This window comes from Perca fluviatilis, chromosome 7 (genome assembly GCF_010015445.1).
Source record: "Perca fluviatilis chromosome 7, GENO_Pfluv_1.0, whole genome shotgun sequence".
Taxonomy (NCBI): Eukaryota; Metazoa; Chordata; class Actinopteri; order Perciformes; family Percidae; genus Perca; species Perca fluviatilis.
The window spans coordinates 21361594-21389289 of NC_053118.1; the positions used below are offsets into that span (position 1 = coordinate 21361594).

Genomic DNA, 27696 nt, shown 5'->3' on the forward strand with positions numbered 1-27696 from the left:
GACCGCAGATATTAGCAGTGCTGCGTATGGAAGAAGCCGCCTGTTGGTGCTGTTTTGGGGCATGTGGCTCAGAGGATTGGTGGGGCCGTCTTCCTCTCTGACCCGTCGATTAAAAAAAACCGACCGAGCGGCACAAGGGCCGGGGATGCACAGAGGAAACACGGCTTTAAAGGCAAAAAACAGGAATGCTGATGCTGCGAAACATGGAGTTTTGCCTCCTTTGCGCAATAAACCGAGTTTACGCTGATGTGGCTGGTCAGTGAGTTTTTAAAAAGCAAACGATTTGGCTTCTACTTTATTTTTATTTAACCGTTGATACACATCTGCAATGATGTGGGCTGTGAATTGGAGACAAGCTGCTGCAATTTTAGTCTGCCTTTTGGGATACCTTGTCAACAGAGCTGTCGCCAAAACGTTACCGGAGGACACAGTCACACAAGGTAAGTGTATTAAACATTTTGTCCTTAAAAACAAGCTAGTTAGCTGGCCATTTTTGGTGGCTAATGGTGCCGCTAGCCAGCTTGGATGCTGATGTGACCTAAAGTTAGCTAACATTAGCAAGTTAGCTGGTGGCAGAAAGAGAGCGTGAAAACTTCTGACTTGTTTAATATCCAGCATGGTTTAATATCTCAAACCTTTTAAAACTATATTTTTTTTCAATGTGGTGTAACGTACGTCATATCCGTGTAAAATACTTTTAGTGGTAGTGACTGAAAACATGTCTTCATATTGTGCAGAATAATGCAGCAAAGGAGACCAGCTGCTGTGATTTGTCATTTGTAGCGTTACAAAAAAAGTCTCTTTTTATAAGTGACTGTCTGAGAAGGGGTATTGTACACCATATTGTGGACAATATCTTATACCATAATGTGTACAATATTTAGTCTAAATGGCTTGCACCGTTTTAACTTTACATTTTGTGAAAGTACGGTATGTTGCTGTTTCTCTGTGTTTTTAACCAGAAAGTCCACCTTGTTCAGGTATCAAACAGCAAGTAGATGAATACCAACAATCACAAACTTTACACTTCACTTTGTTATAGAGCTGCAGCTAATAGTTATTTTCTTGATTAATCAAGTAATTAATTTGTCTTTAAAATGTCAGAAAATAGTGGATTTCCCAGACCCAAGTTGACAACTTCAGATTGCTTGTCTTGTCTAACTAACAGTCCTTAACTCAAAGCTTGTCAGCTAACTATCATAACACATGAAATGTTAAAATTAAGAAAGTGGGAATCAGCAATATTGATAATTGATTGTCATTTCTTAAGCAAATGCCAAACCTGGTTCTAGCTTTTCCGATGTAAGGATTTGATAGAAAACTTTTTCTTTGTACTATTTCCTGACATTTTATAGACAAAACTATTAATTAACAAAAAAATTGTCAGATTAATTGATGATGAAAATAATCATCAACCCTATTAAGTAATATGCCAAGCATCCCCAGTGTTTTGAGACAAAAAAAAGCTACAAACTGACTGAAGACAAGATGTTGCAATAAATAATTAAATACAAATATTGCACTTGATGGAATAAAAATTAGTGGGTAAAGTTTCTCGTGTCTGCAGATTGCAGTGTATGTGTTTGAGGGAATCCTGTCACTACAGCAGCAGACACATTAAAAGTTTGAAAGCCAGTATGAATCACAGTAATCTGTTGGCATGTCATTCTTTCACTAACTTCAAAGCTGCAGCTCCTAGTAACTACTAAAGTGGAGCCACATCTGTTTAATCAGTCACTTTTATCCCTCACTTTCATGTATAAGCACGCACACATCGCAGTCGTCTGTGTCCGCTTACATTTCTGGCTGGCCCACATTTGGTCCTCTCACTAAAACTGTGTTTACAGTACAAGTAAAAATATGAATGTAAACATACAGTAACTAATGCTGTAAATCAGTCAGGGTAAAAAAAAAACAACACTGAGCACTGATTTCTCTCAAAGCTGTTGAGTTAGTTTCTTATATTTTATAATTTTATGATTAGTTCAGGAGTTTTTGAAGTAGTTCTGCTTAAGACATCACATTTTCTGCATCATGAAAATTGACTAAATTCACAACAACAAGCTCCTGTAAGAACAAGGTATAGTCTGTCCCGGCCTCTCTCCGCTCTGTTTTCCCTTTCTTTCTCACTCTCTTTCTCTGGAGTTCACTTTGCCTCAGATTGACCTTCAGTTGTCCCCGGGGGGGTTATGTTCAGGTCGATGCTGAGGACTTTTCCTGGTCTGTCCAGCAGACAGCATAGATGAGTGGAGCCAGACAGACAATCTCCCAGAAGATATAGATCTCACTCACATCACTGCTGCCCATAATAGGCATGGCATTGCATCTCCAGCAGACAAACATTCGCTGAAGCTGGACAAGGGTTAACAGGAAGTAAACCAATCCAATCATATTGTCACCAGCTAGCCAGGCTTGATTTTTAAAGGGATACTTCACCGATTAGCATTAAGCTTTGTATCAGTAGAAACCCGGTAATATTTTCGAATGACTATTCTTCCCTCCCTCATGTCCCCCTAAGACGATAGAGCTCTGTATTGTCGGTCTGGAAAAAAACCTCTGATGACGCAAAAATCGTCATTTTTTGCCAGAGGCTATGGACTACAGCCAGTAGCAGCTAGTTCTGCAGGTTTTCGACCAGCCCATAGGAGGTGAGACCTCACTCCCAGAATGTCTGAATAGTGTCAGCCATCTTGAAGCTAAGCTAACAGGCTCTTGCTCTGTGGAGAAAGCTGAGTAATTAATTTATACTTTAGTAGGCTAACCATGATGGCGGAAGGTAGTTTTGAAGATGATATGGCAGAAGAGGACTTTGAAGATCTGGTGCCCGAATCCGATGCTCGTGGCTACCTGTACGAGCTGCAATACAGAGGCGGCCGGAGCAGCTGCTGCAGTAGAATTTTAAAATGTGTCTGGCAAAGACTTTTTCAGCAGCAACCTTGCAATTATGTGCATTCAAACTACCACACGTGTACCACCGGGATACTGGTACAGATCGGAGAATATGCAGGAAACTTTATTACAGACGGAATACTCGACACACTACGCGACGCAGACCAGCACCTCAGCCTGCGGTGACGCTTGATTCCGCTAGACGGGGAAGGGGACATCGAAAGCGGTGTGCGAGAAAGCGGAAACGCAGAACGAGGGCAGGAGTTCGAGCTAGGTGGAAAGCTAACGCTAGCCAGCCACCTGTCCCATCCATTGTGCTTGCAAATGTCCGCTCATTAAACAACAAACTGGACTACATCAAACTTCAACGAAACTCCCAATGCGAGTTCAGAGACTGCTGTGTTTTTGTATTTGTGGAAACGTGGCTGAACAACAGTGTACCGGACTCCGCTATCCAGCTACCAGGACTGCTAGCCTTCCGAGCAGATAGAGATGCTGCTCTGTCGTCGGGTTGTGATTGTTAAATGCAGACCATTCTACATTTCACGCGAATTCACGGCTGTGTTTATACTTGTTTACATACCACCAAGTGCTAATGCTATTAATGCGTTAGCTGACCTTTACAGAGCTATCGGTGAGCTATTGTTGCTGGTGATTTCAACCATGCAAATCTCAAGAAAGTTCTTATATTCTACCTTCACCTCACAGTGAATAGTAATTGCACTTTATGTATAGTCTATAATGTGTGTGTGCACTAAATGTCGCGTATGTTGTTTTTATGTAATGTTTTTTTATAAAATGTCTTTTTTTTTTATATATATTTTAATTGTGTAACACCACTTGAGCCATGGTGAAATGTTGTTTCGTTTCAATATATGCAGTGTATATGGTTCAAGTGACAATAAAACCCACTTGATTGCACTCTGTAACCGGTAGGTGTGGCTTGGGAGAGGCCTCGTAGGGAAGCGAAGCGCAGTGAATTGCATTTTGGGACTTGTTGTCTTTCATCCACATGAGCCAAAAATACATTTTCTGGCTTTTCTTGGTCTAAAAGGCACCAACTTCTAAAACATTTTCACATTTCTACTACATAAATGACCTAATTTAAATACATATTCATCTTTCCAGTGTTGAAATATCCCTTTAATCACAAGATGCTGGTGTGAGTGCTAATGGCAGATCCACTTGGGGGGAGATGCATCATGTCATGAGAAAGCATATTTAGGGAGGGGGTCAACAACCTCCTGAGCCAAAAAGCAGAACCAGTGTGAGGTGTGTAGTACAGTATGTAGACGGGAATATTTACTGTAGTAAGATGAGAGTCCGTTTGCTCTCCAGCCTGAGACATGATGATGTAACCTAATTGCTGTGTCCCCTGCTAAGTTAATGGGATCGACCATCGCTTTCTAATCTCACTTTAAATCCAGATAAGGCAAAAGAGCAGGCTGAACACCTATTGATAGCCCTTATCTTCATTTACAATGACAGAACTTTAGTTCATCGTGTGTGTGTGTGTGTGTGTGTGTGTGTGTGTGTGTGTGTGTGTGTGTGTGTGTGTGTGTGTGTGTGTGTGTGTGTGTGTGTGTGTGTGTGTGTGTGTGTGTGTGTGTGTGTGTGTGTGTGTGTGTGTGTGTGTGTGTGTGTGTGTTTTTTTAATTTTTCTGTTTTTCCACATGTTGCATTGACCTTTTCTGTTATCCACATTTTGTTCCTATAACATTTTTTAAAAGGCAAATTTTTTTTCTTTTCTTTTTATCAAGATAACAATCCTGAGACTCCAGATTTTTGATATTTATCTCAAAGGTAAACAAAAGGCTTCAGTCCTTGTGGTTTTCTTTTAGCTGTGGTTGATCAAGTTATTACATCTAGAAACACAAACAACAGTCTGTTTGAGCTTGAAGTTTAAGCATGCATTGTAGTGATGCACCGATGTGAAAATTGTGGCCGATACCGATAACCGATATTAATATTGCTGTTATGGCCGATACCGATATTTACCGATGTCGATATCTCTGTATAGAACACATTTTTTTATGATAATCAAATAAGGAACTATTTTCTGAAACGCATTTTTTTTGGGCACCTTTACCTGTGTACAAAATATGACTGTCATCAGATTTTCAGAAGAAAAAATTAATATTTATATAAAAATAAATTTTTAAAAGGATACAAGTGTCCTGAATTCACATTATGAATAAGCCAACCCTGAGTATTCAAAATAAACATCTAACTCACTTGAGACCAAGTCACTGTATTCTGTGAACATTGTATAACAGTTCAAAACTTTAAAGTACAGTAGTAGGCCTTAAATGGCCAAAGCCAAAAGTATTGAAAAAGGTAAAATGTGAAAATGGAGCCAGAACAAACTGGACTGAACAGACACTGGCTTTTACAGTCTTCTGAACTGTAAGTACAGTAACTGCCAAGTACTTTAGGGTTAGCCTAGGCCCTTGCCGAAATTATAGAAATTGGTGCCTTCTAGGCCGAGATAAGCCAGAAAATGTGTTTTTGGCGCCATATGGATGAAAGACACCAAATCCCAGAATGCACTTGCTTTCGCTTGCGACTCCACTCCCAAGCCATGCCTACCCGTTTACAGACCGAGCGTGAGGGCAGCATTCAACTCAAACCAAATGTGTTTTATTGTCATTTCAACCATACACGAAACAACATTTCACCGGTGATGTACGGTTACACATTTAAAATATATAAAAACGACATACGAAACAGGTGTTTACAGTCAACCAAGCGCTAATGCTAGTATGCGTTAGCTGAACTTTACATGTGTGTGCAATAGCTAAATGTAGCAGATTATAAACACAGTTGTAAATTTGCGTGAAATGTAGAATGGTCGGCATTTACTAGTCACAAACTCCCCCAGCAGTTAGCATTTCGTTGGATACAAGCAGCTAATTAAAGCCTGTGTTAACACAGCCCATCTCCCCTCTTACCCGGCGACTTGTTTCCACAACAAGAAAAACTGAACTCGCGATGGGAGTTTCGTTGAAGTTGGATGTAGTCCAGTTTGTTGTCTAATGAGCAGACACTTGCAAGCAGCATTGATGGAACAGGTGGCTGGCTAGCGTTAGCTTTCCACCTAGCTAGGTTAGCTATACTCCAGCCCCCCTTTGAGTTTCACCGCTGAGAATGTCCCCCCATGATCGCGGCTGCTGCCCACTCCGGCCGCGGCTGCTGCCCACTCCGGCCGCCACTGCTGCCCGCTGGTCAAACTAACCTGTACGGCGGGCCGCAGCAACTTCTTATTTCCGAACATTCATCTCTCCCCCGCCCACCGAGAGCTGGTGGTCTACTAAAGTTTCCAGTGTCCCACTTCGCCGCAGATTCCCGTCTGCAAAAACCAACATCCCCGCCCCCACACTTTCTTCTTCTTCTTCTTCTTCTGATTTCAGCAGTATAGATGCTGTTAAGCGTATTGCTGCCCTCCACAGGTCAGAGTTAGATCTAAATTCTCACACACTCACATCTAAGCCTACACACACGTCAAATACACAGGAATGATTCACATCAGCCCTATTTTGACATCGGAACGATACCGATGTGTAAAAAAATGACCATATCGGCCGATATTATATCGGCGGCCGATATATCGTGCACCACTAATGCATTGGTGTAGTTTTCATAGACTTGAATCCTTAACTGCATTGTTTTCTTTTTATTGTACATAAATGATAAAAGACTTACAAATATTTTACTATACATTACTTTGTTATTTGAACAACTTGCCAATATTCAAGAGCTCTTGCGCTCCTGTCACATCTAGGCATGGGCTGGTTACCGCTTTGAAGGTATACCGTGGTTTGAAAAAGGTTTAAAAACCACTAAAAACCCAGACATTTAAAAAAAAAAAAAAATGTTTAAGCTGTAATTGTAATACCGTAAAACCATGATATTTTTGCTGAAGGTTATCATACCGTCAGAATCGTAATCGGCCCATGCATAGTCACATCACATGATTTCTGTCTCCTGTCGTCTCACCATGCGCTCCTGTTCGAGATGGTGAAAAATAAGTTTTGCCGTTACCGGTATGTCAAACTCCTATTACTGGGGTTTGTTGAAGATCTGATCTTTTCTATCCAAAGCAATTCCAAATTGTTGAGCATTTTCTCCAGTTGGGTGCCAATTGAATCATCGCAGAAGAAGAGGGTGTATGGAGATGAAGTAATAAAAAGAGCACCAGTCAGCCCTCAAACACTGGAAAACAGTGTACATAATGTGATGGAAATATGGCATTTATGTTTGTTTCATGTATTAGAATTGGTGGACAAACAGGTGGACAAAAATGCTCTCTGTATTTGTTTGTGCTCATTTTTTTTAGCTTTGAGCCCCAGTAACTTGTGATAAGCCATTGATTCTAATCAGCTGCAACGGTGTTATACTAGATGTTGTGTACAAGCAAGCTTTTCACTCAGCCTTGTGTGCAGAAAGCATCTGTTTCCCCCTCTGTTTGGAAGAACACCAAACCTCCTCACACACCCAATGGATGCCAGCCATACCATGCATTTCCAGTTTATCACACCTCACTTTTATGGCGCAGAAAGGCTTTGCCTCCCTTTTTAACTTCTAAATAATAAACCAAGTACACATCAATTTAAGCTGTAGTAGGCTGAAAAACATGCACACACTCATTTTGTCTTCCCCCATTTTCGCATCTTGGTTTCATCTCTTTCTACTCTCATACAAACACACACAACCACCCTGCTGCTTTGGCTGCTGCTGCTGCCTGGGATAATTGGTCTGAGATCGCAGCGTTGGTCAGGCAAAACTCTTTGATGTCTTTATCCTCCATATGGTACTCAAAACACTCAGATAATGAGTTAATACAGTAAGGGGCAGTTATAAAGGTTCTGGTTTAGCTGCAGAATCGGGGTCTTCAGTCATTCTTCAGGCCGAACATCTTCCTCTACTGTGTGTTGGAGCAGAGTGGAGACTCCTAGCTTGTTTAACAATGATGTCACCACAGTAGTGATTTATTGGATGAGGATTGGGAGAGGGGCTGTTGCATTTGTCAATCTTGAGTCTCCAAGGGGAGTTCTTTTTTTAAGTGAGCACAGCTGGTACCCCTTACAACCACAATCCACAATCACTGGGAGTGGGACAGGAAGTGAGGTCATGATCTCTTTCTCTTACACACTCACACAAACGCACACAAACCCACAATCTTAATGCAATGGGGAGTTTCTGTCCGACGTCTTTTTGTTTTCCAATCCCGTAGCTGTGACAGTGCAAATGTAATAACGTGGAGGAATGAAGTGAAGGGTCAGAAAGCAGCCACAGAGCAGATCTTCACACCAAACCTTTCAGGGTAATTATGTGTGTGGTTTGAAATTGACACATTGCTTTGCTAAACCTCCTAACTTCCACACATGCAAAGGTATCATTTGGTGCAGCGCTTTGTTTTTAGGTGGAGCCTGCTGCACTCGGGCTGAACTCTCAACAGATTTGTCAGAGTGGTTCTTTGCTGACCGCAGGATCCCTGAGTGGGGGGCAGTCTAGCCAGGAGTATGTATGTGTTAGCGTGTGGGGTTACCATAAAGAGTAACGATGAAATTCAGTTGCATTGGCTATGGGGGAGGTGGGCATGTTTTGGTGAAGGGAGAAGGAGGGAGAAACCCTTTTAGTCTTAATTGAAAGGTCACCATGGGTCAACCAGCAGCCAATGATCAAACAGGGTTTAGGTTGAAGTGAGAGCGTGGGTTTGTGTGGATGTTAAATTATAGTGTTTTTGTACCAAGTTTGTTTTTATCATCCCTTTGGGATATAAAGCTGAAATTGACTTTTTGTTTGTTTTTCAGCTCGTGATATAATTAACCTCACAGTGTTTGAGCTTCCTCTCTGCAGAGGCGTTGCATACTTTGTTTGTAGGGTTGGGTATTGTTTGGTTATTTTTCCGATACCGGTGCTAAAACGGTACTTTTTAAAATGGTGCCGGTGCCTGAACCGATACTTAAAAAAATAGGGGAATAGGGTATTTTACAATAACTTTGAATGCACCACGAGGCTTACTAGTTTCAAGTGAACACACCACGTCTGTGTTGTTTTTCTGACAACGCCAGCTGCACACTGCTTAATGTCCGCTGTTAGAAACCTCTACAGTGAAATACAGACACCCTTTACACCATTTAGCTGTCAGCATTTTAACCGTGTTTAATCCAGCTGCTAGCTAACGGTAGGCTAATGTTACCTGCTGTCAAGTGAAGTGTTAACTAACGCCACGTGCAGCGATGCTCCTGTTGCCTCTAACGTCTGTTTCTGAGCATCAGAGAGCAGCGCAGAAGGCATTTAAGTGGCAGTGAAATGTAGGCACTAGGGGTGGAGCCGAACCCGAATATGGTATTCGGAAAGGCACAAATAACGTGTTTTTTACGAATACTTATTTCGAACAAATACTTTAAAAAATATTTGTATTCGGGAACAAGAAAAACTTTATATCAAAAAGCTGCGTTTCCTCGTGAGACGGCAGTGCATGCCCGAATGAGTGAGTGACGTTCCGGAGTCGGGGAAAAGAGTAAAAGAGGTGACTGACACAGGCTCCACACAGCAACACAGAGGGCTCGGCTGAGCGAAAAAACACTTCACTGCATCACTATTTTTGTTGAATAGATTTGTTGTACCTTAACTGGGTTCCGGAGGCAGTTTATAACTTTCGGGAAGCGGAGTTTGATCGGGAGATTATTCCATTACGCTGCATTATTGACGTCTGCAGACGGGTGCGCTCATGTTCACTCTGTTTACGTAGCTCTGTTAGCTCGGTCATTTAGCTAGACAATAGTCTGTTGACAGAGTAATGTTAACGTTCGGTAAAAAAGGTTAAAATGCTTGCGTTTGTGTCGAATTTTATGCACTTGTGGGAGTTATATGATACGTTTAGTTACTCTGTCTTTTGCAGACAGCAAAATGTAGGCTACAGGCTAGGCTAGTTAACGTTAGCATAGCTTCCCGTCACTCATTAACTTAGCTGAAACTCCCCACATGGATTTGGGCAACCAAATAGAAAAGAGTGTGGCTGCTGCTGAGCCATCTCTTGGTCCTCCACCAGCCAAAAAAACTTGTTCTGTGTGGAAGCATTTTACAGTCAGTGCTGCAGATAAAACCAAAGTAATATGTAATGTGTGCAAAAGTCAAATCAGCCGAGGCAGAGATATCAAACATCTGTCAACATCTGCTATGCATAATCACATGCACTTAAAGCGTCCTCTCCTGGTACTGTCTACCAACCCCCCCAAAAGCACCAAATCATCATCACAGCCACGTTCTGCCCCTGCAAGTCAGTTTCAATCACCTATATTAGCTGGCATATTTATTATAATGGATATAATTAAAGAATACTTTCACATTAACGTAAATTAGAAGTGTAATGCAAAAATACTGGAATTTTACACCTATTTTGAATTTTACTCAAATACAAATACAAATACTTTTCCCCCCTCAACAAACACAAATACAGATACAAATACTGGCTGCTTTGCACGCCCCTAGTAGGCACCGAAATCTGCATTGCAATTTGGTCCGGTAGATACCGGTCGTTTAGGCACCGGTGCCGTATTAGCACCGGGTTTCGGTACCCAACCCTATTTGTTTGGCAGTACGTGCTGGAAAGTACATTTACTCAAGTACAGCTCTTAAGTACAACGTTGTATTATACTTGTACTCTACTTGAATATTTACATTTTCTGCCACTCTAACTACCGTATTTTCCGCACTATAAGGCGCACTTAAAAGCCTTTAATTTTCTCAAAAAACGACAGTGCGCCTTATAATCCGGAGCGCCTTATATATGGATCAACCTCTCGGATCACTGCCCCGTTGACGGGACACTGCGTCGCTGTAACCTTGATAAAACTTCCACTCATTCGCGTTTTTATAACTTTAAAGCATTAAATCTTCAAAATATACAGCCATGCGACACACCAATTGAAAGCTTAGCCTCTAATGATTAACTTAAGCCCACATACAAAGCATACGATGATTTATAGCAGTTACACAACTGTTACAAAGTAAACAATTTACAATAAAACAATTCAGCCATAATCTGCGAAGCTGTCGAGAGTGCATCCATACCTGTTTTCGTTGTCCTTTCAACAACAAAGTGGTATTTTGGCCAAAACTTGATTTTCATAAATCCACAAAAGTCCAAGGAAATGTAATATCCAAGCTTTATATTCCAAAACGATCTGTTCGCCTCACAATGTTGAAGTTTCTGGCCGAATCACAACGGAAAAACGCGTTTTCCATTTCTGCACTTGTCATCGTCGCTAGCTTCTCTGCCCAGCTTGCTACATGATCGATGTGGGCGTCATCGTATTCCCTAGCTTCTAAGCTTTCGATTGGTAGCGGACAAGCCGATGACAACATGTCAGGGACCACGTTGAGACGATCGCTATTTAATCGGACCACTTAGATTTAAATGTTATAAGGAGGGAGTGAACGAAGTTGTCAGAACGCTTCATAAAGTTTGACTTTATCTGACGGTTTTGTTGACATTCCCTTTAGCACTGCTCCATCTAGTGGATGCATAACGCAACCCCAGTCAAACGTTTGACTGCAGTATCTTCTATTCTATGCGCCTTATAATCCGGTGCGCCCTATATATGAAAAAAGTTCTAAAATAGGCCATTCATTGAAGGTGCGCCTTATAATCCGGTGTGCCTTATGTGCGGAAAATACGGTACATTTCAGAGGCAAATATTGTACTTTTTACTCAACTACATTTATTTGATAACTTTAGTCACTTTGCAGATTCAGATGAATAATACAAAACATAATCAACAAAAAGTATGATGTGCTATTGTGGGTTACGATAAGGCTTTATTGATTCTTAGGGGGATTCAGAAACTACCCAGCAGTATATAAAGTAAATTAAATTAAACCGACATTACCTGTAATGATGTACACCAATGTATCAATAATTATAATCAACAACAACCACTTATACAAATTAACATCGATGTAACAGCCCCTCCTGCGGTCACACTTAACAGTTGCCACAGAATATGTAACAGCAGGTCGAGGTTTTGAGGGAGTTGACGTGGATCTTTTTGCATATTACTTTTAGTACTACCCTACTTTTCTATGTTTGCATCTAATTATTTGAATTGAATAATCTACTGATCATTTTCTTGATTAATCACTTTGTCTGTAAAATTAAATCAGTCTGACAAAACTTGAAGATTTTATTAGACCCATCTCGCCAGTGTGACATGCAGTGAACTTAAGATTGTTGTTCCATCTATAGGTGCCTTTAGTGTAAGCTTTTCATCAATCAACAGGCAGTCTGTATACATTATTTTATTCCTCCTCTCCATTACAGAAGGAGTTTATACATACAGTTGTTTTTCCCCTCTGGTCCAAGGCTTCTTTGAGAGAGGGAAATTGTCCATTGTTTTAGAGGGGAAGTGCCTTTGGCTAGAGTCCAGGAAATGGTCAGACGACCGTCTCTTTGTGATTGGCTGGGATGTGGAACGCCATCTCTGTGGACTAAAGGCAAAGGGCCTGGCACGGAAACAAACCCAGTCAAAGAGATAACTGTATTTTAGTCGGCAGTAATTGTAACACCACTGTGTTTTATGTCTGTAGATCCCTCCTCGCTGCAGTCTGTTCACACCAACGCTCAGATATATAAACGGCTCAGTAAACACTCTGTTTGATTACAGAGGTGACTCTGAAGGTTCACCTGAGCGATGCCAGCACTCACCAGCCCTTGGGAGGAGCCACCATACAGCTCTTCGCCAACCAGACTTCTGTAACCACGGAAACCTCATCACCTGATGGCAACACCTACTTGCGCTTCCCCTACCGCCTTGGGACACCGTTGGTCGTCACCGCATCCAAACAGGGATATGTGCCAAACTCTGTGCCCTGGAGTCCCTCCAGATTACCTGGTGAGTGTGAGTGTGTGAGAGAGAAATATTTTAAGACAAATGGAGAAATTATGAAACATTTAGACACATTTAGAATTTGTTTAGTATGACACATTTAGTTTAATGTCTGTTGGTGTGAAATAGAAATAGTGTGAGTTTGTGCCAGGTGTGAGAGCTAATGATAAGTATAGGTCTCCATTAGTAATTTATTACAAAGATACCAAAACCCAGCAAGGGGGCTGCTTAAGCTTCCCTTTTACCAACGTGTGTGTGTGTGTGTGTGTGTGTGTGTGTGTGTGTGTGTGTGTGTGTGTGTGTGTGTGTGTGTGTGTGTGTGTGTGTGTGTGTGTGTGTGTGTGTGTGTGTGTGTGTGTGTGTGTGTGTGTGTGTGTGTGTGTGTGTGTGTGTGTGTGTGTGTGTGTGTGTGTGTGTGGTATTATGAGCTAACGGAACAGCAGCCAATTGGATTATCACGCTTACCAGCTCTGAACAATGGAGGAGTGAAATGAAGGAAGGAAGAGGAAAGAAGTGCAGTTTGCTGGGTCAGACTTCTGTCCTGCACAGCAGACAGGATGAAAGCTGGACTATTAAAAATGTATAAAGTTGTTTTAATGACCTGTTATGTCAGATAGCTTTTATGCCAGATAGTTATGTCAGTGCCCAGTTAGATTGCTGCAGTTTGTTTCTTATCGAATTGTGTATTTATACTGTCTATAATGTAGTGTGTATACTTTTGTGGTATTTATTTGTGTTCCAGTATTTTCCTCGATCAGCCTGGACCTGCTACCAGAAAGAGCTGCTACTCTGATGGTGTATGAAGATGTTGTGGAGATTGTTTCAGGCTTACAAGGTATTGTGTGTGTGTGTGTGTGTGTGTGTGTGTGTGTGTGTGTGTGTGTGTGCGCGCGCATTTTTGTGTATTTACCTATACATACAGCTCATTGTTATTGATTTTAAACCATTGTCACCAAAAAGCACCCACATCTTTTAAAAGGACCAGATTGGATTAAAACAGTTTATAAAATAATTTTACCACAAGGTCCATTAGCTGCTGTTCTGGAGCTTTCAATCATATCACACGATCTTCCTCTTCTCAAACTTCTCAAATATTAGGCCAACATTGGCGAGAAGTCTTTAAAACAGTATATTAACATCTACAATTCCATAACTGGGCAAACTCCATCTGTTGAAAAAGGAAGTGTGATGCGATCGAAAGCTCCAGAACAGCTGCTAAAGAACCTTGTTGTAAGATTGTTTTACAAACTGCTTTTTAAGATCAAGAATTCATTTTTTATCTCAATTTTCACCAAGATTTTATGTTTCCACGCATCTAAAAGTTGTTATGATTAGAGCTGCAAGAAGACATTGCTCACTGTACTTGACAGTAAATAAGGTGTTCTACACAGCTCAGTTTATCTTTAAGTCAGTGAAGAGAAGAATACGTAATTGTATAATGATATTATTTATTATGTTTACATATTGAGCTGCTGACTATGCAACCTCTCCAAGTCTGTATTTGCAAGACAAATAATTTGTTAAACTGTCATAATCAGATTTTAACCCTTTTTTAATAACAAAAAATGTTGATTCTAATAAAAACTGAAAATGATTAGCCCTACCTATACATTAAATAGCCCACTGTTGAGTAAAAATCCACCCTCCTCCATCCACACATGCACAGACATAAATCATGAGTCTGTCTTTGTTAGTCAGCCTCTTTGTTAAGGTGTGTGTAATTATATTAGATGAGGCTTTCTCACTCAGGCAGAATCAATATAGCCTCTTTGTCTGCTGGATCTTTTGTGTGTCTGTGACCGACAAGGGAGTAATTTAACATGTCATCTGTGTTGTCTGACTAGAGGAAAAACTTCACAGTAATAAATATACAGACACCATTAACATGTAAACCTCTTGAGTACACACTACTCACAGCACGTGCCTGAGTGGAGTGTAGTTTCTGCCCTGTGTCCGACACACTGTTTGTCACGATGTTGTGGATTTAGGTGCCTAGGGGAGTGATAAACCTTGGCATGTGGCACGAGGAAAGAGAATAAAGGAGGAGGAGGAGGAGGAGGAGGAAGAGGATGATACAGTATGTGCTGGAAAGTGAGGTTGTGGGTGGAGCAGTTGGAGACAATAGGGGAGAAAGGGGGATGGGCAGAGCAGTGTCCAACAGAAGGAGGAACAGATGAGGTGAGAGGAAAGTGGAGGGAAAAAAAGAAGAGGAAAGGAACCCACAAGAATAGAAACAGGGTCATTTCCTTTCACAAAAACAGAGCCACAAAAGGGAAATAACATTCACACCTGAACTTTTGGAACAAGCCTTAGACAGAAACATGAAAGTCAAAAGATGGACATAACTGCAGAGCTCAAATAAATGTCGAGTACAACTAGAAACGCAGTGAACACTCGTATACAGCTGGATGTGTCTCACTGCTCAGGAATGTGCACTCGGTACAGTCGGACCACAATGACATCACCTTGCTGAGTTCTGCTACATGCAGTTTTCACTGTTTATCCTCTCTATGTATAATTTTTTTAATGGCAGGCAGATACTGGATGGGAAGCTGTGATGAAAAGGCAACTATTAATTGCACAGCAAAATATCAGAAAAAAGCGTTACACTGGCCGAGAGAAAAAGCTGAGCAAGGCATTATTTCTACTATATTGATCTGGAGTTGCCTCCATTAAGCCTAATTTGATGGCTGAATTTATAAAAAGGCATTAGGCGAAGACGAGGAGTTAAAGATTGCCATGTAAAACATCCCAAAACATCAGTATGTAAGAGGGACTTTTTTTTTTTTTTTTTTTTTCTGAATTATCTGTTGAAATTATAAGGGAAACTTAGCTTTTAACAAATCATTTTTACTGAACCCTTGTTCACTCAAATGCCATTTATGAGTGAACAACACCACACAGGCTACTTTGTTCAACCCTAAAATCCAAATGGAACCCCTTGGGACAATTTCCAGGGATTTGTTAAAAATAGGAAATCACCAGCCTCATATTTTAGGACGTACTAAAGAGATCTGGTCTTGGCTTTTGTTATTAATAAAGACAACATTATTAGACTTTCTTTTCTTCTTTTTTTTTTAAGACTATATTTTTAAAGAAATAATTTACCAATGTATGATCTGCAATACGGAATGTTTTTTGTAATGTCTAGCAAGAAGTTCAGTCAAATCACAACTGAAAATTCCATTCATGAATATGTTGCACACCAAACAACTTAAAGAAGTACCTAATGTTGTTATAACGGCAATGTTCCCGTTTAATTGTGTCATCCCCCTCTCCCCATGCATGCTATCTATCTCAACTATCAACTACAGAAGTAAGGGCGACATGCCAGAAAAATCTTTAAAAAGCTATTTGAAAACAGTTGAAAACTGAAACACTGTATATTCATTCAACATGTCCATGTTTTCTGACGTCTCTCTGTCTGTCACTCCTCAAGGTTTCAGGCATCAGCCCAGTGTTTATTTCCAGCGTAGAGCTCTGAGTCTTCCCTCCAACACATCCTACGCCAACCTTACAGCTCTGCTCACCGTGGCCAGTTCCCCCTCGCATATCCAGCACTTTCCCCACCTGCAGGTCCTCAGCGGCAACGGCACAGGTGAGGCTCGAACTGGCGGACGGTAACTGACTCGACCGTAGAAATGGGGCCAAGGATAGTCGGGCACAGATGACAGAGGAGAAGGCTGCTGAGAGGGGGTGGGGATTGAAGAGAAGAAGCAGTGGTACATCAGAGAGGCTACCCTGGAGAGGCCTCTTTATCTGACCTCCTGAAACACAATAACCCCTGTGTGTGTGTGTGTGTGTGTGTGTGTGTGTGTGTGTGTGTGTGTGTGTGTGTGTGTGTGTGTGTGTGTGTGTGTGTGTGTGTGTGTGTGTGTGTGTGTGTGTGTGTGTGTGTGTGTGTGTGTGTGTGTGTGTGTGCTCTCTGTCTTACACAAGTCTGCACGCTTTGTGTGTGCTTTGTGACACTTTCCACCCTCAGTCTCTCAGCTTTTTCACTCTCCACCCTGTTTCCTTCTTTCCTGTCTTTCCCTTGTTTTCTTTCCTGTCTCTTTCCCTGACAACTCTCCTTTTATCTTTTTCATGTTACTCACCCCCCTCCTGCTGTCTGCTCCTTTCTCTGCTCCCCCTCCTGTGCACCTTACTCCCACTCACTTTCCTTTTTGCTGCATTTTTCTCTCTTACACTTTCCTCCTTCTCTCACAGGGACAGAGAAGGGATTTGAGTTGACTCCTGTAGTGGCCATCTCTGTTCACTTATTGGCCAGCGACGGAGTGGAGCTGCAGGTGACTGGGCCAATCACGGTCTCCATCCCCCTGCCGGCTGACAGTGGCCTGAAGGAAAATGATCACATCCCTGCTTGGAGATTTGACCCACACTTGGGTATGTACTGACCGAAACACAAAAACTTATCTGACTTTCTAAACAAAGTTTTCTCATTTACACATCTGTGTTTGTATCTTCCACTAAGATCTCTGAAAAATAACCCTTTTGAAAGTGCAGTGGCGATGTAATATATTCTTTGTAAACTAGGCCTACTTCTATGGTTAATGATTTATTGAATTATCAGAATATGAGCATTAACACAAACCACGTGCATATTCTCACAGTACGGCCAGGTCACAACTTGAGTCGGAGTGATGAATGACTTGATGAATGAACTTATTCATAAGGTCATAAAAAATGACCACATTAATCTGCAACTCAAAACACAAATACTGCCACACATCAGAAGATCAAAGCGTGGATGTATAATCTGCTGGAGCTCAGTTAAGTCTTTAACTGAACTAAACAATAGCAAAGAGCTTTGCGGTGCTGGCTCCCACGGCAGAGACACTTCAAGCTTCACAGTATCCACTGATTTATTTCAGCAATCCTAAATCTGTGTTGTCAGACGGCCTGCACTATGACACACCCAGTTCTTCTTGGAACGGCTGAGCTGAAAGACAGTGATTAGATCATCAGTTGAGTCAGACGTGTCTCCACAACAAAACATCCTTCTCTGTGTACATTAGTCTCACATTTCCATATCTTCTGTACATTGTTTGTGCTCTGTCAGGACCTATTCAAATTCTTCTTGGTTATGTGATGTTGAGCTGAAAGATTTAGTCAATTAATCGCTTAGTAGTTAAACAGAATAATATGTAGCAAATTTGATATTCAATCATTTGTCATTTTTTAAACCCGCAATAACTGAGGTTTTTGGCCACTTGAGGGCAGAAACAAGCTGTGTAACAAACACATATAATCATCGCCTTTTAAGTTGATAAGGAAACTTTGCTAGGTAACACTATTTACACATCCAGCAAAAACATTAGCATTCATTAGGTCCAATATTCACTCTCTTTAGCTCTGTTTTTGGTCTCCACTAACTGACCTAACCTGAGGGAAATATTTGGCTCTTTATAGGGCTGGGCATCGTACAAAATCTTTCGATCCGGTGCCAATTTCGATACCTCAGTTTCAATGCCGGTTCCTTAACGAATTTTTATTTTTTTATTTTATTTTTTTATACCATACGTTTTAAAATCCATTTCAACATCAACAAAAATACATTAAACACAAAACTTTTATTTTCCACCTTAATTGTGAATCAAAACTATTATCAAAATTAAAAAATTCTGGTAAAACTGCTCACTCAGAGTAACATTATTAAAAGTGGTTGTGCTTTTCGATAGTTTTGAAAAACTGTAACCACACTTGAAACCACTTTATAGGCATTGCTGTGACTTCAACAAAACTGCTGTGTGTGTGTGTGTGTGTGTGTGTGTGTGTGTGTGTGTGTTTTTTTTTTTTTTTTTTTTTTTTTTTTTTTTTTTTTTTTTTTTTTTTTTTTTTTTTTTTTTTTTTTTTTGTGTGTGTGTGTGTGTGTGTGTGTGTGTGTGTGTGTGTGTGTGTGTGTGCCGCTCTCTGTCAATATGCAGAGAGGACAGATGAGCTTACGCGCTCAGACGCATTTGGAACCGAAATTTGGCAGCGAAAGATAAATAATTTTTCGATGCTCATAGGATCGGACTATTATTTTCGGTGCCATTAAAGTATCGACGTTCGGTGCCCAGCCCTAGCTCTTTAGCTGCGAAATGCTCCACGGTGTTCACTAGCTAATCGCTAACTGTGTCTGTATGTTGCTTTGTGCTGACCAGGTAGTGTAAAGTGGGTTCATCTGAGATTTTTTGAGTGGTGAGAGTATACCAAAATAGTAAAGTTGTGGGCCTGAAAACCAAAATGGTGAGCTGAAAGATGCTGAAACTCCCCATAGAGCTGAGGGGAACTGCAGAGTGGAGGAATAATTCTTTGTAGGTTTGTCACTATGAGTGACTCCTTATAAGTAGTATAAAAAAAAAAAAATGCCAAAAGATTCACTGGCTCTAGCTTCTCAAAAGTGAATATTTGCTGATTTCCTTACTCTTTTGTGGCTGTAAACTGAATGCCTAGCGGTTAGGGACGTTTTGATAAAACAAGCTATTTGAATATATGTGACATAAATAAAAGGAAATCCTTTTTTTGGGTGACTATTTTTCCCAACTTGTCAACTAGAAGAGAAAGCATGAAGAAGAAGTAAACAGTTGTTGCCAAATAGTCTGAGGCGTACCCCAGCAGTCCACATGTGTTGAGTCAGACTACATGAACATTAACAGGAGTAATAGGCCACTTGCCAATGGAATTAAATGTATTCCACAGTAAACATATTTTAGAAACATTTTTATTGGGCCAATAAATGTTTAAAATCTGGACCATCTTTGCTCTTTAAGGATCTCAAGCCTCAGTTTAAAGTGCCCAAAGTAGCATTGGAGCTTATAAAAAGGGCTTTGATAAAAAAACATTACACACACACACACACAGCCTATGCAGAGCCTGTAGCAGTCGAGTATTTCCACAACAGAAGTCATCTCTGGATCCCTCTCCGGGCTACATCTTGTGTTCCTTAGCAACCCACCAAATAAATAAGTGTGTGTGTGTGTGTGTGTGTGTGTGTGTGTGTGTGTGTGTGTGTGTGTGTGTGTGTGTGTGTGTGTGTGTGTGTGTGTGTGTGTGTGTGTGTGTGTGTGTGTGTGTGTGTGTGTGTGTGTGTGTGTTTGAGACGGAGAATAGAAACGGACACAAAGAAAGATCTTTTAAAATCTGTCTGGTGCCTTTTTTACTTACTTAATACTTGAGGCTGATTAAAGCTCCCTCAAAAAGAAGCTCAGTTGTTTACAAAGTGCACACTTGGATGACACATGCACAAAAACCAGTTTTTCTTGTATTAACTGCTCAACAACTCCTCAAGTATTGTTACATGTTAACGAAGCGTGGGGCAAAATGATATCATGTACAAAGAGATCAAGTTCACCTGTTTGTATGTATGTCATTCGTAAACAGACGCACCTTCATCTGAGTAGTTTGATGATGCAAATCAGCTTCCACAGATGATCCGACTACTTTCTGAAAAAAAAAAAGACCCAACGTCAGCTGTGTTGACTTTGCATGAATGGACGAGAAGCAGAAATAATATACAGGCTGTATTGAAATTTTAAATGTTTGCATTGTATCTTCGCAGTCGGCAGACTATCTGCTGTGTATTGTACTGAAGCGTGGGAACAGTCATTAAATGTCGCTGTGTTTATTGGAAACAATCTGACAGAACCAGGGGGAATCCGTGCAGGGCTGGCGTGCGTGCATGTGGTGCTGAGTCACACAGCCTTTCTCATTTCTCTTCTCTTTGCCTCTGTTGATTGTGCCTTTTCCCTTATCTCTCCTTCCATTCCTCCTCTTTGTCTGCTTTGTTTCCTCTACTTGTTTTTTTTTATATATTTGTCTTTCCTCTTTGAATATCCTCTCCTTCCCCATTTTTGTTTCCTCTCTCCTGAAGATCGATGCGGATTCCTGACCACTTGATGTTGTTTAACTGGGAATAAACAAAGAAACAAAGTGGCTCTCACCATGTTAGCCCTAAGAACCAAAGGAGGGGGAAGTGTCAACTGAGGCACAACAGAATGTTTCCTCTTGGAGCAGATTTACTGTGAGCCAATAAATCAGTGACTCTGGCTTTTTGTGTTTGTTTTTTTGGTACTTGCCCTGCTGGAGCTGCTATTGTGCTCCCATTCATAGTCCCGCAGTGACATTTTAATGAGCATACTGCCTCCCTGTGGGAGATTTAGGTACTGCCAAAATACTCTCCTCAAAACTGCGTTTTTAAAAATATCTCGAAGTCTTATAAAAGATTACATTCAGTTTCTTCTAAATAAACCTTAGAATGTATTAGAACGTCTTAAATTGAATTTACAAAAGTAATAGAAACGTAGTAGTATTAGTTGTAAATTCTTTTTGTATCTGATTGCTGTTTTTTTTGGGAGACTAACTAAAAGTGTGATTATTTCAACAGTGGATTGTGTGTACAGGAAGCTGTTTAATCCATTTATTTGGAGTTTCTGTCAGCACCATCAGACCTGTAGCAAACACTGTCACTATTGCTAGAAACTGTAGCCAGGAGGCTAAAATGATATAATAAAAAATCATTCTTGGCCAAATTGTTTGGTTTTTCTTTACTACTTTACTATCATACTGAAACGTGTTAAATTGCATTCTATGTGGCATTAAAAATTACTTGGAAAGTCTTACATTTAACTTGATGAACCCTGCTGTTAATTGAGCTTACTTCTGTCACCGTAACAATTTTTGTTCTTAAACATAAATTACTTAAACTTGACAGATATCTACTGTAAGTGTAGCCAAGTAGTGCTGCTTTGTCTGTACTGAGTTAATAAGGGTCAGGTGGGCGGTTGCTACAGGCTTTGTCAGTTGTCACTTAGTCACTAATGTATTCTGTGAGCTGGCACAATTATTGTTGGTCAAATTTGATTTAAAGCCCTTTGATTGTGTGTGTGTGTGTGTGTGTGTGTGCGTGCAGGTTCCTGGATAAAGAGCAGTTGGGGTCACGTGCAGCGGGAGGGCAACCAGCTCACTTTGACCTACATCGCTCCCCAGCTGGGATATTGGGTGGCCGCCATGTCCCCACTACACTCAGGTGAGAGAATGCTTTGACGCGGATTATATTTATTGTAAACACACACATACACGTTGTCATGCATGTCCTCACATACAATATGTAGAAAGACTTAGATGAAGTCATAATTTTAACAAATACTAAAAGAAAAAAATCAAAAAAGTGAAACCGTTTTAATAAATATAATCAGTTTTTTATGGCCTCTTGTCTGTCCAATAGGTCCAGTGTTTGCGAAGGACTTCAGCACATACCACACTGTGTTCCTGTTGGCTATACTGGGAGGCATGGCTCTCATCCTGCTCTGCCTACTCTGCCTCTTGTTGTACTACTGCAGGTGTGTAAATTACTTTCCACGGCAATATGGTTCCATCTTAAGAATGTCAGAAGTTGCCAGACTTGTCACCAAAAATGAGGTTTTGACAGTGTCAGAAATGTACAGTAATATGAGTCAAGTTCTTATGAGGTTGTGTGGAACATGTGAATGTACAGCAGCTGACTAATGTAGGCTTGAATTGATGTCCAGTGTAAACTAACTAATCTACTCATTAGAGCATGTATCTCTTGTTATGGCTTGAACATGAATATGGCTTTTATGACACATTTTATTCAAAATTGACTTATAAAAAGAGGGAGGCATTGGGTTTGTTTTGATTTTTTTTTTTCTGCCAAGTAAGAAAACAATTTCTTCTTGCTAAGAAACCCTTTTTTTGAATCCCTTCAGTATCGTGTCTAAAAACAATCTGACCTACTGTAAATATTTAGCAACATTTATCGGAGTGTGCTCAAGTTCATCTAAATAGGATGGTACAAGGAACATTAATATAATTTGTATTATGGGGCAGTGGTGGCCTAAAGGTTAAAGAAGCGAGCTTGTCCCCCCCCCTCATTACCACCACTGAGGTGCCCTTGAGCAAGGCCCTTAACCACAACCGCTCCAGTGGAGCTGCTCAGTGGCCAACAGATCAGACTGTGGTTGTACTGGGCAGCTTCCAGGTATGACTGTGTGAATGTGACAGGTCGTCGTTGCAAATGAGAATTTGTTCTCAATCGACTTACCTGGATAAATAAAGGTTAAAAAAATAAATAAAATAATGAGCCGTTTAAAGGGTTCATTATCTTCTTCTGCATGTGGCTTGTCTTCTTTATCCATTCATCCATAAATCAGTTGTGATATCAGTACCAAATAAATAAAAATAACATGGAAAGTTGTTCATAGCAGGTCACATTACATAATCTGCAGCATATGTGTAGTTACTTAAAATGGTTGGTTAATTGAATGTAAACAAAGCAGACTGGTACTGCACAAGTACTCAGGTACCAGTGTGCTCTACTGCAAATATAAGCACTCTGGGAATTCTGTTTTCCAATGCAAGTGCCTGTTTATATCAGATTATTTGTGTAGGGGAGAAGCATTTAAAGTTAAACGGATTCCTCTGATTGAATCATAACATCTGTTGTGTCTCTGTGTTGTGCAGACGTCGTTGTTTGAAGCCTCGAGTGTCTCACCGCAAGCTCACACTGTCCTCTGGTCTGGACGGCAGTAAGAGGGACCAAGCCACCTCCATGTCCCATCTGAACCTCATCAGCAATGAGGTCTGTCTGTTTGAATTACAGAGAACGGTTCAATCACTAGTCTACAATGCACTGTCCTTGTAAATGTCAGAGGTAGTACTTGCTCTGGGAACATGTGCCTAGTTGAGGGATTAATCATTCATCAGACATTCCTGTGGTGGGCAGACAAATTAATTTCTCAAACTACAAAGAATCATTAGTGTTGCAAAAATGCTCTCATATTTTGTCTGTGATATGATTACTTTAGTAGATATGTTTTCCTTGTTTTGTGTCTGTGTTATATATTACTTTACAATGAGTATATTTTAAAAGTTTCTTACACTTACATATTTTGTTGTCTTTAGGTGCAGCTGGAACTTGTTTCCACAGCGACTGAGCCCGACATGACCACGCCAATGTTGAAGCCTTCTTCATATGAGCTCCAAGACAATCATCGTCAACACAGCCTAATCCATCACAGCAAACACAGCCGCTCCTCGCTCGGCAACAACAGCCACCACGGCTCATCTCTCGGCAATCTGACGCCTCGCAGCAGAGACTACCGGCAGTCTGTGGAGACGTTCCAATTAAAGGCTGCCCTTTCAGGCGGAACAGACAGAGGCTACCGTCAATCATATACCTCCGTCTGCTCATCCAGCAACCCGATTTCAGATGCACTGTCATCAACCAATCACGGAAAGGTGTTGGCTAATCAGATGAGCAGTGTCAGCATTGTTGATTGCATCTCCCCTTCCTCTCCTCCTCACTCCCCCAGTAGAGGGGAGGGATGTGAGTGCAGAGCTCCTGACTACCTTCTGTCCCGCTCTGTGGACCACCTGGAGCGTCCCAGCCCCCCCTTGCTCTCCCGGCCGGGCCAGCTGCTCTGCTGCGGCTCTGTGGACCTGCTGAGTGGAGGAGAAGGCTACCCGAGAGTGCGTCCTACACTGGTGATCCCAGCGCACTACATGCGTCTGCCTGGGGAGCACCCTCTGTCTGGTCAGGCCCTCCTGCTGCAGACTGACCAGCAGAGTGACTTGGAGACCATCCAGGCTGAGCTCAATGCCTCACATTCCCAGCAGCCCCTTGGGCAAACCCCCACTGACTGCACCCCACGTCCAACCAAGCAGGGGGACGGAGAAAGGCATGGCCTGTCAGAGTCTCTGTCTATCCCAGCAGCGCTTGGGGAAACGGGTCTAGTGGAAATAAACAGTGAGGACACCTTGTTGGCTGAAAAGACTTTAATGGAGCTCAGAGGAGGGAAGCCTCTGCCTCACCCACGAGCCTGGTTTGTCTCACTTGATGGACGCTCCAACGCTCATATTCGCCACTCCTACATTGATCTCCAGCGGGCAGGGTGCCACAGCAACGCGCCAGGTGGAGGAGGTCAGCAAGGAAATGTCAACGGTGGGAGGCGTGGCAACGATGCCAGTCTGGACTCTGGTGTGGACCTGAACGAACTGAGAGTGGGTCGCAGGGGGAGAGACGGAGGACGGGAGGAAAGAGATATTGAGAAAAACAGGGCAAAGGGGACCGCACCAGCCATGGCCTACACTCAGCTGGTGTATGTGGATGATCTGGACGGGGGAGGCAGCGAGGAGGAGATGCCCAAATGCAGCCCACAGGACAGTAAAACAGGACCCATCTTGTCAGACAAAGCTGAGGGTCAGAGAGGGGATCAGGGACAGGGGGATGTGGAGGAGAAAAGAGTAGAGGAAGTACAAATACAAGAAGAACCACCCTCACTTTCCTCTTCATCCCCTGCTTCTCCTCCTCCCCTGCCAACACCAGAGGAAGAGACGTTCAGGACTGATCATGCACTTCTGTCAGTCTCTCCGGATGACGATGCAGCACACGAGGATGGAGAGGAGGAGGAGGAGGAAAAGAAGAGTCCTTGGCAGAAGAGAGAGGAGCGACCCCTGCTGGCTTTGAACCTGAAATGATCCACAGAGGACCACTTAAAGGATAGGTTCACATCTTTCCTTAATAGAATACTCACATGCCCATATGTATATTGAAAGCGTTTTTGGTTGCTGTAATTGTTCCTCCTGTATATACTGGACCTTCTTAAAGCGATTTCAATTTGAGTTATGGGGGACAAAATCCACAGTCCTCGTTGAATGCTAAAATTTAGGCTTGGAGCCTGAGAATCCTCAGGTTTTAAGTTTTTTTCAGTATTGAAGTAATCCAGTGATAATTGTCTGTACATGCATGGATACACTGCAAATGTTCAGAATGAGAACCCTGTCTCTTACATTAAAATCACTTTAGGAAGGGATATTGTTGCTGTTAGTGTAGACAGCAGGAACAAGTAACTGTTCAGTTGTACGAATGGGAACATCAGTTTTGTTTCGACATAGACTTGAAAAAATTTGAACTTATCCTTTTAATCATGACCCCCCCCCCTGCTCATACCAGAACGTGAAGTATAGGACCATTTAAATTGAAGCCTTTGTTTTTCTTAATAGAGCACTGCGAAAATATTTCAGCACTTGGATCCATCATAGTCCAGAGCATGAAGGGATGATTCAGGACCTTTGTGAACATCCAGGTCCCCTTTAATAAAATTACCACTGTTGTACTTTGTCATCCTCACGACACTCTACATAAACAGACCACTCATCAGGAATGATGTACACGTTGCCTGAGGCAAGAAATTAGAATATTTTATGCACAACAAATGTATGCCGTTTTTTTTTTTTTTTATAAATAGTCTTGTAAGCATAAAGGAACCGTAGAAACAGATGAGTGGTTCTCACTCAAAGACTACAGCAGCCCTTTTTCTTGAGCCATATTGGCCTCAGTTCACTGACCGTAAACAACACATTACATTTCTTTAAAATGATATCCTAACCCTCATTTCTAAGATTGTGGAGCATCTGTGCAAAATACAGCAGTAGTGATTTTACTCTTGCATGTCTGTTAGGAAATAGTCTTTCAGCGTGTTCCTGCACAAGAATCAGCCCTGACTTAAACATGTGAATCCTGTACTTGATGAATGATTTTAAGTATGTCGCTAGACTTGAATCTAGCCCGTCAGAAGTTTGTATGGGTGTTTGTTTATGATCTACAGAGGGGATGAAGTGTTTGGATTGAACAAATTAAACCACTATCTGCACTGCAACAGATAATGTGACACACCACTATGCTGGTGGATAAGGATGTAATACCACTACGAAACTGTAGTTCCACCCAAAATAATTGTGAGGTGTAACAATATGAAGGGTTTTATAATTGTTAAACCACTGACTGGCATATTTTTGCTATGAAGGCTATGCATCACTTTTATACAGCTGCTTGAGATGCCTTTTTTTTGTCATTTTAATCACTATGATTTTTTAATTGCCAAGTATTTTACCCAGAAAATAGGCTATTTTTATTTCTTTGAATGTGTTGAGGGCTTTTCTTCTTCACCCGCCTTATTGTTATCTACAAAAACAAACCCATAACTGCATAAGTTTTACCTGAAACCAAACTCTTTTGCATGCTGTTTTACCTTAATTGTTTTTACCATTTTCTCATGTTCCAAGTGCCTTTGAACAACCTGACTCTACATTGAATTTGTCTAACGATTACCTTATTTATTTCTCACCTTCTTTTGCCTTCAGCTTTTCTCCTCTACCTCAGCCTTCCCTTTCTCTACCACTTGTGAAAGAAAGCATGCAGTAAACTTTCCTCAGCACTAGCGTATTACAAGCTACACTGCAGACATCCCAGAAAATGTCTACCAGCTGCTGCAATCGTAAAATCCTCTACAATAATCAGCAAGGCACAGATCTGTCTATCTGTGTAAAGTAAGCATTGTACCACGGGATAGATAAAGCTAAGTGCGATTGTATGTCAAGCTAAACTGCAGGTCATTTCAGTGCATTTTTGTGTTTGTAAAGGGTGAATGTTTGTCTCGAATGTGTTTATGTGGCTGTAAGGCTGTAAGTTTGTGTTGTCAGACTGTGTCCACGTGAGAGTGCTGACAGATAAACAACATACATCCACTCGAGGTTCATATTATAGTCATAGCTATCATATTACAGAGTGTGTGTATAGTTCTTTCCTTTCCTCTACATGGTCAAAATGATGTGTGAGTTGGTGTTGTGAATGGCCTTTTCTCTCTTAGTATCCCACAGCAACATCCAGTTCTAGGGTGGAGTTGCAGTACAGCATCCTGAGTGTTCAACATGGTTGCTTGCATTATATTCTATAGTCTATTATTCTGAATAAACCGCCAAACTGGAATGATTTGTGTGCGTGTGTCTGTGTTTTGTCTAATGGAACAAATATGAAAGAAGTAATTTGCAGCCTGAAAGTTTTTATTTTTCTATAGTTGAATGTAAATTAAATGCCTTCTTAAAGTAGATTCTACCACTGTTTAAGTGTCTTATG

The 27696-nt window shown here is 41.3% G+C and overlaps 1 protein-coding gene across 2 annotated transcripts; it reads left to right on the plus strand.

Moving 5' to 3' along the window:
• fam171a1 (family with sequence similarity 171 member A1) lies at positions 1-25713 on the plus strand. Of its 2 annotated transcripts, none has more exons than XM_039806311.1 (9): positions 1-440; positions 12561-12788; positions 13525-13617; positions 16222-16380; positions 16989-17165; positions 21673-21789; positions 21988-22102; positions 23244-23361; positions 23685-25713. In XM_039806311.1, the coding sequence occupies exons 1-9, from the start codon at positions 329-331 to the stop codon at positions 25257-25259; spliced, it is 2694 nt and encodes an 897-aa protein (XP_039662245.1). In that variant the 5' UTR covers positions 1-328; the 3' UTR covers positions 25260-25713. The 2 variants fall into 2 exon arrangements, with proteins under 2 accessions (XP_039662245.1, XP_039662246.1); XM_039806312.1 differs by lacking the exon at positions 1-440 and adding an exon at positions 7968-8212.
• Positions 25714-27696: the final 1983 nt, after the last annotated feature.

What these genes read in the sequence shown, in the direction of transcription:
- fam171a1 (XM_039806311.1), top strand. Translation starts at nt 329, where the DNA reads ATGATGTGGGCTGTGAATTGGAGACAAGCTGCTGCAATTTTAGTCTGC. An exon ending in GAGTCCCTCCAGATTACCTG is followed by an intron (nt 12,789 to 13,524) that starts GTGAGTGTGAGT and finishes TTTGTGTTCCAG; the next exon opens with TATTTTCCTCGATCAGCCTG. An exon ending in CATGTCCCCACTACACTCAG is followed by an intron (nt 21,790 to 21,987) that starts GTGAGAGAATGC and finishes TCTGTCCAATAG; the next exon opens with GTCCAGTGTTTGCGAAGGAC.